The sequence below is a fragment of the Bacillus rossius genome, chromosome 7 (genome assembly GCF_032445375.1).
Source record: "Bacillus rossius redtenbacheri isolate Brsri chromosome 7, Brsri_v3, whole genome shotgun sequence".
NCBI lineage: Eukaryota > Metazoa > Arthropoda > Insecta > Phasmatodea > Bacillidae > Bacillus > Bacillus rossius.
This window is the reverse complement of record NC_086335.1, coordinates 38904564-38916614: the sequence shown is the minus strand read 5'-3', so window position 1 is coordinate 38916614 and position 12051 is coordinate 38904564. Positions and strand designations below refer to the sequence as shown.

Genomic DNA, 12051 nt, shown 5'->3' with positions numbered 1-12051 from the left:
CTCAATCCCCTAAATACTCGGGCAAATGCCATCTACTCATTGGCTACTGACTTGTGAGACCTGTCAACTGGGATGCTGGCGATCCGATACTTCTGTGGTTGGAAGTATTTTCATTGGCTCAGAGTCCTTCAGATAAACTGTGAGCTAATCACAGAAGCAATATGAAGGTACGTGTGTTTGGATTCCAGCATATCGCAAAATGAATACGCGAATTTTTTTTTCAGTCTCTGTGTATATGTGGGGACCCCTTAAATTATTCTGTGCAAGTCAACGCTTGCAGGCTGGGCAACTCTGTCATTACTGAATGATTTTGTTTGGTTGGTTTTCCGACATACCTTCAGTTTAAAGCCAGTCGCAGTAAGGCGCTGGAGTCGCAGTAAGGCGCTGGAGTCGCAGTAAGGCGCTGGAGTCACAGTAAGGCGCTGGAGTCGCAGTAAGGTGCTGGAGTCGCATTAAGGCGCTGGAGTCACAGTAAGGCGCTGGAGTCGCAGTAAGGCGCTGGAGTCGCAGTAAGGCGCTGGAGTCACAGTAAGGCGCTGTAGTCGCAGTAAGGCTCTAAAGTCGCCTTAAGGCTCTGGAGTCACAGTAAGGCGCTGGAGTCACAGTAAGGCGCTGGAATCACAGTAAGACGCTGGAGTCACAGTAAGGCGCTGGAATCACAGTAAGGCGCTGGAGTCACAGTAAGGCGCTGGAGTCGCAGTAAGGCGCTGGAGTCACAGTAAGGCGCTGGAGTCACAGTAAGACGCTGGAATCACAGTAAGGCGCTGGAGTCGCAGTAAGGCGCTGGAGTCACAGTAAGGCGCTGGAGTCGCAGTAAGGCGCTGGAGTCGCAGTAAGGCGCTGGAATCACAGTAAGGCGCTGGAGTCGCAGTAAGGCGCTGGAGTCACAGAAAGGCGACGGGCGCGACGCGAATGATGCGGCATCGCAGAAAATTATTATTTAGCTGTGAACGTGATGTTTTCTCCCGAGCTGCAAACACAAACCAAAGTTTATTCACAAATGTTTATTCCTATTACATACGCACCGGGAAAAAAAAGCGACATACGGCATACTTCAATGATGTGTAAACATCCCAGCTCTCGGTATACGGACAGCATTTGGTAGGAGTAATTTCGTGAAAATGGAACGGAAGTCGATGAACGGAAATGTGTCACAAAGACGGCAGACCCTACGTGTAGCAACATAAAACCCGTGCATGGTCACTTTCGTAAACATTAGGGGACATACCCAAGGTTTTGGTGTGCCAAATGAAACTTTATGATAGTGTAACTACCCTGGAATATATTTCGTAGACTAAAATAGTCGTAGTCAAAAGTAATCACAAGTTTAAAATACCTAAGGAAACTGTCATTACAATGATTATAATATATGATCTTCTTCTAAATTCTCAAGAGACTTAGTAGCACAGTGGTAGAGTCCGAAAACATATACAAACATATACTTATTGTTATAATATGTGTTTTAAAATGATTCAGGTTAATATTTTTAGTAAATCCTTAGAAGAATAACTTTTATGTACTGCACACGAAACCGTAACGGAAAAATTATTGTTGGTTACAGTGTTATAAATCACAGTAAATTTTCGGACTTTTCAATGAAGAATTCAACTCAAATAAACGAAGAGTTCTTCGTCATTTCAGACAACTGAGTCTTCGTAGAAACTATGCTGTGATTCAACTTTGAAGTTATATGTTCCGTCCTAAAAAAAAAAAGTTAAACACACACACAAACAAAGACAAAATAAAAGTTTAATTGCTGTATACTTAACCAGTTTTTCAATCTATTGTTAATATGCCAAAAATATTATTTTGGAGTCATGTCCAAAGTAAGTGAACAATGTCAGTAAATTTACGAAGATCCCTCGATAATTTTGTAATCAGCGTTCTTCGTAAATTGAAGATAAAAGTTTTTTTAATAGTGAATTCCTAAAAAAAATCATTTTAAAAAATTCTGGCATTACCCACCAACAAAAGGAAAGAATTTAAATAAAACTACGGCAAATTGGTTCTATACTCCTCCCCCCAAATACGAAATGAAATTCTGTGTACGCTCTTGGTAGAAACTGTGTAAGCTCTAATTTAAAAAGCGTAAACAAGCCCGTGGAAGAAATACATTTTTTTTATTATTCCTTTATCACTTTGAAGCGTGCCTTACATTACGTGTTGCAAGTCTAATACCAAAAGCAGTAGTTCCCCAGGTGAGGCTCGAACTCACAACCCCGGCATCGCTCGGACACTGCCTTATAAGTACCGTGCGCTAACCGATTGCGCCACTGGGGACGTTACGTGTACTTATTGTGAGGGTTAATAATTTCCGTAGCAATTCAACTTTTACTCGCATGGCATGTTTTCTCTCACCTCCGAATGAAAGTTGTTAATAATTTCTACCTGTAAGCCAGTCTTAAGAGTCGCGCTTGTACATCCCCCGCGTTCCAAAGTTCTCGTTGGCCGTGTTCATTGACGCTCGCGCGGCTAGGGTTGTCAGTGGCGCACGAAGGGGTGATAAAGGAGGAGGGGTGATAAATAAGGTGGCACAGTGCCACAGAAAGCGCAAGCGGTCTTTTTGACATCTTTGTTTCCGCTCTTGAGCAGCTTTCTTGGGTGACTTGTTCTTTGGGGCCTTATTTTTTTTTGAGCACGGGGTTTCTTTGGGTTAGATTTGAACACTTTTTTTTTTTGCCTTTGTAGGTGACTTATTGGGCTTGTGGGTTGCTGCTGCCTTCTTTTTTTATTTTCCGCTGTAGGTGGAGCCTTAATTCTACCACTTCCCCCCTCCCCCCCCCCCCAAGAAGTTATGAAAATTCTTTTCAAAATATCAATGAAGACAGTATACTGGTATGATAAGCCACGTCACCTACGGCTACTACTTTAGGCCCATATGTCAGTGTGTTAGTGTCAATAATAATAATAATGTAAGGTATCTTACTTAATACACGTGTGTTAAATATGTAATTTTTTCTATTTTTTTTAATTCACTCCCCCTAACCCAAACAAGTCATATATCCACCAATTAGGGTCGTGGGCTTGAACCCAACACCCTGGTCCACGACTCAGACTCATGGGCATTGAGTCGATAGCCAAGCGGTTCGGACCAGACGCAGAAGTTGCAAAGAAAGAATATAATCGCAGAAACAAAAAATATATATATAAGAAGAGAAGATAATTCATCGGTAAAGAAATCAGTCGGGAGAACAAGATGGTACGAGATCTGGAATACAGAATGAATAATTAATGCATGACGTCTAAGCAAAGAAAAAATAAAGGTTCAGGACAAAGAAAGAAGGAAGAGAAGATATGTATAAGAAATAAAGTACATGAATGATAAAAATATTCGAGCCAAAGTATCAAGTTAATATCATAATATAACTGAAACATAAACTGCGACAGGGGTGGTCCTGTGGGAGGGGTGAAGGTTGACGAGATTCCCCCTTCCCTTTTTCACCAGCTTTTATTTTCCAATAACACACCTGGAACTAAAATAAATAAACTGGAGGGATAACGAAAAATAATGTACAGCATCCAGCATATGACCTTTGATTTGAAGTTGGTTCATTTTGTTTTTGTATTTTGCTTGTTTTATCTATTTAGCGCTACTTACTGTTCAGTATAACTTAAGTAGACTACTCTTAAGAGGCCACTCCAGTGTTTCAGGGGCACTACGCAACCCGCGTTAACCTCATAAGTTTCAATGCTATTTTCATTTTGCTTATAACTAATTAGCCCTAACTAATATAGATTTCGAAATGATGCTTGCTTGATATGTAAGACAACGATGCTCTTATCAAAGCCCCTTTCTTCAAAAACATGCATAAATTATTGTTCAAACCTAGACAATACACTTATGCATATTAGTAAAGATTAGTATAAAACCTTAATTTATGCACGTTTTTGAAGTAAAGGGCTTTGATAAGAGCATCGTTTTCTTACATATCAAGCAAGCATCATTTCGAAATCTATATTAGTTAATTAGTTATAAGCAAAATGAAAATAGCATTTAATCTTATGATGTTAACGCGGGTTGCGGCGTAGTGCCCCTGAAACACTGGAGTGGCCTCTTAAGAGCCCCGTCTATTCGGGGTGTATCTGTGTAAGTGAGGAGGGATGATAAGCGCGACTTTCGCTGGCGCAGTGTCACCTCTAAGCGCAAGGCTGTGAACTGGTGCGCAGTCTTCTCGGCGTCCAAACTACGTCTGTGAAATTTGAGCGGAGACCGTAATATTATATGTTACATTAACATTACATTATTTTTTTTTCAACTACATTTCTTGACGCGAAACACACGTAGTTTCCGCAGCCGCCGCTAGTTTTGCAGACTGAAATTTTAAATTATATAATGAAACGGCTCCGATAAAAGCGGAAAACGCTTGAAAAAAATATATTAAACCCCGACTTTAAGCCTGATTTAGAAAAGGAATAATATTAACATACTGCCAATCTTATTCAAATTCATTAAATAGTTAATACTATAAAGTTTCCCCTATGGCTTTGTGAAATTCGGTTCGCGCCATCCACCATAGATAGCAGCACCGTCTGTTACACATTTACGTTCCTTAACTTCCGTCGTATTCACTCAATTACTCCAACTTAATGCCACACACCGAGAGCTAAGATGTTAAACATAAAAGTAAAGCCAACTAGATTGGAATAAGCTTAATCTTGGAGGTCCCTTCATGCGTACAGCCGCGTGACGTAGCCCTATCAAAAACAATTGTATCACGAATCGATGTCTCGATCTTCCGACAAATGAAAACTCCCCGAGGATACCAACTATCACGTGATCTAACCATCCAGCGAAATTTTACACCCACTGTCCCTCCCCCTTTCCTGAATTCCACTTAATAAAGCCAACCAACAGCTGACCTCCCAAAGACTAGTATTCCAATAACTATTCATTGTTAGTTAGCGGCAATACTATCTGAACAAAGCTTAAAGCACAATGAAGAACAATAATACAATATGTGAGTTTCTAGGACAACAGAGAACAGGGAATGGATTTGCGAATCGAAAGCCATCTGGTTTATAGATTTGACATTTGATTTCGATCTGATTTTAGTTTTAATTTTTCCTCTCTTGATTTCATAATTGTTGGGAAGCTGCTACATTGAATATACTTACGAACTTCTAAATTAAGTTTATACGTTCAGATATTTTTGTGTTATTTTACCAGTTGATTCACAACAATATGGAATAAATAAGCATAAATATAAGTCAATTGTTTAAATTGTTTATGTTATGTTATAATTAATTTTGTATTTTTTTAATGCTTGTAGGATGTTAATAATTACTTATTTTCTTCCAGATATGATAATACCTTTTATCATTATAAGTGACAACAGATATCGAGATATTTGCGCACGAGAATAGAAAGAAATCGTGAAAGACGGTAAATTGTTCAGCAATTTTAACCTTTTTTTATAACCGTTATCTACATAAATTCTCTTTCTCGTATCCAATATTCGTACTTATAGAGCAGGATGATTGGCAGCCCTTGCCCGTGCAGTAACGTCACGTCATATACTAAAGATGGATGTAGACCCATCCTTGTCTTCTGCACATGACTTCAACTTAACGTACGATATTCTCACAGAACTGTCCGAATAAGCTGCTGCAAAAAAAAAAAAACACGTGTGTTTGTTTGTAAATGGTAATCAATCATGCAAACGTTTTGTTAATGTTATCCCATTGAAAATTATACTTTGGAGAATAGCATATTTAATTTTACTAGTGAAGAAATCTATATCTTAGAACCAAGCGAGACTAAGTTCTCAATTGGGCTACTTTAAAGGAAAGATAAAAAAACTGATCTTTCAATGATGATGTTTTGTTTTCCATTAACCTCCATAAGTGTGTGGCCAGCAAGAAGGAAATAATGATTAATTTATTCCAAATGGGGGACTTTTACCAACAGCCACGGGTACATAACATCGTAACTGGACTTACGTTTGTTGGCTCGAATAAAGCTTTTAGATTTAGATTGTTATAAACAGGAGCGTACATAGAAATTCATTTCAGGAGGGAGTTGTTATATCCACTTTGCCCAGGTGTTTGCTTTGAAATTATTTCCTTCTTTGATGGGAATAATAGAATTTTTAGGATATCGGGGGTGGAGGATATATTCCTTTATCACCTCCTCCCCCCTTGCGTACGCTTACCTTCACTATATGATTTAGAAATAATTTTCGAGGTAGTTGCGATGTTGTGGTTCTATGGAAAACGGAACCTTTTTTTTTAAATGTAATCTGCAATAAAACAAAAATCACCAAATTTGGACATAAGATAGTTTGGCTTTGAGATAAAGATAAATTAAACACTTTATCGAAAACCGAACATACAAAGTGCTATGAGAATTCATAACCTCAACCTCGCCCGCCATGACACACGTCTTCGGCAGTCGTATCGGCAAGTGTTGGGCGCTTCGGAACACGTCCCTGCCGGCGCGGGCCGCGTCCAGCCTTGGTGTCTGTGTGTCACGTTACGTGTGTTGCAGCATCTGCGTGACGGTGGTGGTGCTGAACGTGCACTTCCGGTCGCCGCAGACGCACAAGATGGCGCCCTGGGTGAAGCGCGTGTTCATCCACATCCTGCCGCGGCTGCTGGTCATGCGGCGGCCGCAGTACCAGTTCGAGACGAGCAGGTGAGGGCGCGCCACGGGGACAGACCGTGCGAGGCGGGTCTGCAGACTCCGGCGGCAGGTTCGTCACGACCAAGAACGACCAACCATGGCAGTCGGCACCTCGCTCCTCATCAAGAAGCCAGTTTCCAGATCGGCTATTATATACTAAAGTTATCTTGAAATATAGCTAACTTAAGGAAAAAAACGCCACAGATAGATAAATGGCCTTCCACATAATAAGGATAGATTACGTCTCCTTGTACACTAGCGATAAGCAAAACATTCTTGGACCATTGTTCATTCACATTTATACCACATTTGCATGTACACAAAATTTTTATATGTATTTTAGAGACATGGTCTTTATTAAGCCTTGCACGTACAAACAAATTTCTCATGTTTATGTAGTTCTATATGAACAATTTACTAAATTAGAAACCGTGGGACACTCTACATACTATTTTCCGTGTGAAGTCACTGGCATTTAGTATTTAACTTCAATTTGGGAATGACTACAATTTTAATAATACCTACTGTAAAAAAAAGGCATTATATTTTGGTATTTTTAAGGCTCGTCTGTAACAATCTGAACCTGTAGGCGATCTGCGTCCATAGCTCATTGTGAATGAGGTGATGTCAAACGGAAAACTGCTCTGTCTACAATATTGCGATGTCCTATGTCCGAGTCTACAGATTTCTAAACTGGAGCGGAGTAAATAGACTGTGTCAAAATAAATTATTTTTGATTGGTTTTGGTTTAGGTTTTCGTGCATTTTAAATGAGTACGCAGTTAAGTTTTGAAAAGTCAATTAACTTGTTAAAGTTGTAGGAGTTCAATAACATTTATTTATTCTGTAAGGCAAATATGAATTCATGTGTTCGGCCTTTGAAAAGCGCCGGTCGCAAACGGACAACGTTGATCAACATTTTGTTTCGGCCTTCTTGGCTCCTACCACACTGTCTGTTATTCTCTGGTTACCTTTTTTTGAAACGGGAACAGGAAACAGCAAATATGCTACCAAAGGACACGGATGGGGACAAAAAAGTTCAAGTTCACCAAAGTATTTGGACCAAGGAGATTCGGACCATCGTCCACGCCACCCATGACATCAGAGGGTCACGTGGACCAATCAGCGACCAGCGTCTGTCGGACAAAATTTGGGACATTGCAATTGTAGAAGGGCCTTTAAAATCTCTTAATCTCTGCCTAAATTAAGTCCAATGAAAGTATTGAAAGATTAATAATTTTGATGTTATAAGAATGGTTGAAATCAATATTGCGTCTTTCAGTTCGCACCGCCCACCATAAAGGATGTCTGAGGATCGTCCACACCAAATTGTCGCGCTGTGTGGTTGCAGGTTCTCGTCGGGCCGCCTGCTGATGAAGACGGTGCGGCACAGCGAGCCGCAGCCCTGCTACTACCCCTACAGCGGGGAGGTGACGGGCGACGAGGAGCCATCCTTGGTGGCCAAGCGCAGCCCGAGGTCCCCCAGCAAGGAGGACCTGTCGCCCGCCAGGTCCGCGCCACTATTCTGGACTGCGATGCCCCATATTTGTCTGCCATATTGAAAGTCTTTGCAGATCACCCAATAAATTCGGGAAAAAATTCATACAAACATAAATTAAATAACTAGTATGATTTTCATGTTCTTTCATTTCTAATCAACTGCTGATGCTATTGAAAATCTGTAATGCTCAAACGAACAATTCAGAACAATTCCAGGAATTATTTTTAAAAATTTATTTAGCTGAATGGTTGAAGACCTTGCCAACCTATAAATGTAGCTTAGGGTTACAAATATTTAACTAAAATGCATTCATTTACTAATTATGAATCATATAGACCCCATACACGGTGTGCCATATGACCACAACAGGGGCAACTTACAAGCATATGGACCGAGCATCTCAGAACCACGGGACCTTCAGCACTGATACTTTGTTTGCCTTACATACAAGTCAGAACCAGTGAAAAGCATACATAGCAACAGTACCCAAACCATGGAACCTAAAGTAACCACAGTAGCAGGACATTTTGCCTACCGCAAGACATATGAGCCAAGAATATCCAAACTGTGGAACCTTCAGCAGCCATTTTTGTATTCATTGCGCTTAAGTATATGGTCAATGAAAGAACATGAGTCGAGGTCTCATGAGAGCCTTCCGAAGTAATATTCAGCCTCATATTTTGCACATACTATAGGAAAAAATATATGCATTACCCATAATTTTACAGACAGTTACGAGGTTATAAACGTAAGGATCATGAAGCCTACTACAGAGTACAGTATGACAAATATATGCATCAAGAACCAAACTCTCCGATTCACAAAGGTACTATAGGACCATACTCTCCACGCACTTCAAGGCTAAACACAAGCATATAAATCAAGTCCCACAACCATGTGGCCTACGGTATGGAGTTAACTGATGTGATTTACGATTACTATGAGGTTTAATACAAGCATGTAAATTAAAAATCTCAGTGTTGCAAGGCCAACGCCACAGATAAAATATACTGATTCATAAAACATTGTATAACAAGTCTTACATTTTCATACTTAACACACTTTACAATTCATCTAGGACCAACAGTTTCTGAACTATGTAATCTTCAACACTTAGGCTACATAAACAGGTATTTGACTATACACTTGATATACATGCAAGCATTTAAATATTGATAGGAGTACATAGGTATTCGAAATCACACATAGCTACACATAGTTATACACATAGCCACAGACAGCGACACATACAAAGGCTACACACGACTACACAGATGGATAGACACACAGTTACGGATGGCTACGCACATGGCTACTCATTAATATGCATGGCTACATTAGGATATTATTATACATAATTAACATCTTCATTTAGACTCTTTATATCTTGGCTTTGATCTATCAAAACAAGTAAATCTCAAAAATCTGCACAAAAAAAAGGCATAAATGTTCATATTCACTCAGGTAAGTTATGACAAACTTTTACATACATTTTAGTTACAAATACTTCGACGCACTATTCGACACACATTCGCCAACATAAACGCACAATTTGGTTCATATGCATTAACATAAATGCACAATGAATATTTACCAATATCTAAGCACCATTCGATACACATTCACCCTCATTGATGCACAATTCGAAGTACCTACACTTACATCGACATACAATTCGAAGAATATTTGCCAATATCGATACACATTTCGATGCACGTACATCGACATCGATGCACAATTCAATGAACATTCGTCAATATCGATGCAGAATTCGACGAACATTCACAAACACCGATGTACAATTCGATGCACATTCATTAGGATCAATTCATTATTCAATGAATTTTCAACCACATCGATACACAATTCCCTGCATATTGACCAATAATAACGCACAATGCAGTGAAGATTCATCAATATCGACCCTAAATTCGAAAAAAAAAAAAATATTTACCAATATTAATGTACAATTCTTCACACCTTCACCCACATCAATGCACAATTAATCAAATATTTACCAACATCTACACACAATTCGGAGCACATTTGCCAACATTGATTGTATATTCACCAATTTGGTTAACAATTTTACTCACGTTCATCAACATTAATGCACAGATTGACGATGACAAACTTCATCGCAGTCATCTTCACACTAAACTTTACACTCATCAACAAACATGATCGCTAATCTAAAATTCAGCAAGGCGGATGAAGCTAGCTTTGTATAAACAAGATATAACAACCAACAGTCTTGGGTCCCGGGTGTGTCCGCAGCCTGGCCGACGGTGGACCGTTCGGTGGTAGCTGCCAGATACACGGGCCAGTCGCGCTGGCCAGCCTGCAGTCGGAGTCGGAGGAGCTGTCCCTGTCGGCTGGGGACAGCAACAAGAGCCCCGTCATGGGCAACCCGGCCTTCTCGCACACCGACTGCTCGCCCGAGGTGCACAAGTCCTGCTTCTGCGTGCGCTTCATTGCCGAGCACACCAAGATGCTGGAGGACTCGACAAAGGTCATACACACCATAGACCAACGATTGATATAAGTAGATGGAATCTTTGTCATCTGTGTACAAGACCATAATAGGCCCAAGATTTGTCCACCTGAATGTAAAATGCAACTGATTTAAACAATTACATTTCCATTTGTTTACAAAACTATGTACTTCAACAAATACTTGTTTTATCTTTTTGTTTAGATTTTATTTTATGCATAACAATAATCTACTTAGATCATATTTAAAGTACTAGTAATGAGATATCAAAAACTGAATGTTTGGAACTCATATATACACATTAAATATCAAACACAATCAATTAATTTTTTTTTAATTAAGGAGAGATAATATAATTCATATTTAAGCATACCGGTACTATTGTTTATAGTTACTCTAGCCTCTGGTAGTGATGGTGTTTATGTGTCGCCTGCAGGTTAAAGAGGACTGGAAGTACGTGGCGATGGTGCTGGACCGCCTGTTCCTCTGGATCTTCACGCTGGCCGTGCTCGTGGGCACTGCGGGCATCATCCTGCAGGCGCCCACGCTGTACGATGACCGCGTGCCCATCGACAAGAAGTTCAGCGAGTTCGCGACCACGACGGTGGTGCGGTGCCCACCGCAGTAGTGCCACTCGATCCAGGCCACCGATCAGGCCAGAGACCTTGCACCACATCGACGCCATACAGTGCGAAGCGATACCGGCGACCTACAGACAAGACATGACTCCAACATGTCCCATGGACATGTCGATTATAGATGAGCGAGCTGTGAACATCGTCCACTGGAGATGAGCGAAGATTACTGGGGTGTAGAATTTCAAAGAGAGTATATTTAAATATGAATACTGCACTCATCTGTAAACGGTCTAGTTTGTACACAGTCATACTGGGAGTCCCGCTTGTGTTCTACAAATTCATGGTACAAAGGTGTTCTGCCCATTTGTATCTATATTAGACTGAATCTGCCAGGAAGCAGAAAGCCTACATAAAAATAATATTTAAATTATTTAATCAGGAAACTGAAACAAAAAAAATTCTCATAACATTTTATTTTCCAATTCATCTTAAATTTGTTAATTTACGTTCACTTTATTACTGTAAACGATTTATGATTGTAATAAAATGTTATAACTGATAGTTACCACTTTTCACGGTTTAAAATGCTCAAATTCCTTAAAAGATTTTAATCCTAAAATGTTTTATAGTTTTTTATTTAATTTTTCATGCATAATATAGACTGGATCTAGTGGTTTTGCGACATTCTGTACTGAATCTTGATTACAATGTAATTTATATTTAGAAATACTTAACACACCAGTTGTGTCTGCCATGGCACATGATTTTGACAGTTCTGTTGGAATATAAATCATTTAACGCAAGGTAGCTTCAGTAGCAAATATGATGTTCAATGCAGGGGTTGGCCACGTCTGCAT

General features: G+C 39.8%; 1 protein-coding gene and 1 non-coding gene across 2 annotated transcripts in view; one reads left to right on the top strand and one right to left on the bottom strand.

The window, feature by feature from the left end:
* LOC134533861 (acetylcholine receptor subunit alpha-like) overlaps positions 1–11244 on the top strand; it is a 171814-nt gene extending 160570 nt beyond the window's left edge. The window contains exons 7-10 of the mRNA XM_063371563.1: positions 6488–6634; positions 7973–8131; positions 10400–10634; positions 11053–11244. Coding sequence (XP_063227633.1) covers positions 6488–6634; positions 7973–8131; positions 10400–10634; positions 11053–11244 — 733 coding nt within the window. The remainder of the gene's footprint in view (positions 1–6487; positions 6635–7972; positions 8132–10399; positions 10635–11052) is intronic.
* On the bottom strand, positions 2191–2280 carry Trnai-uau (transfer RNA isoleucine (anticodon UAU)). The gene is given in 2 exon segments: positions 2191–2226; positions 2243–2280. It is a non-coding gene; the product is annotated as a tRNA-Ile (tRNA).
* Positions 11245–12051: the final 807 nt, after the last annotated feature.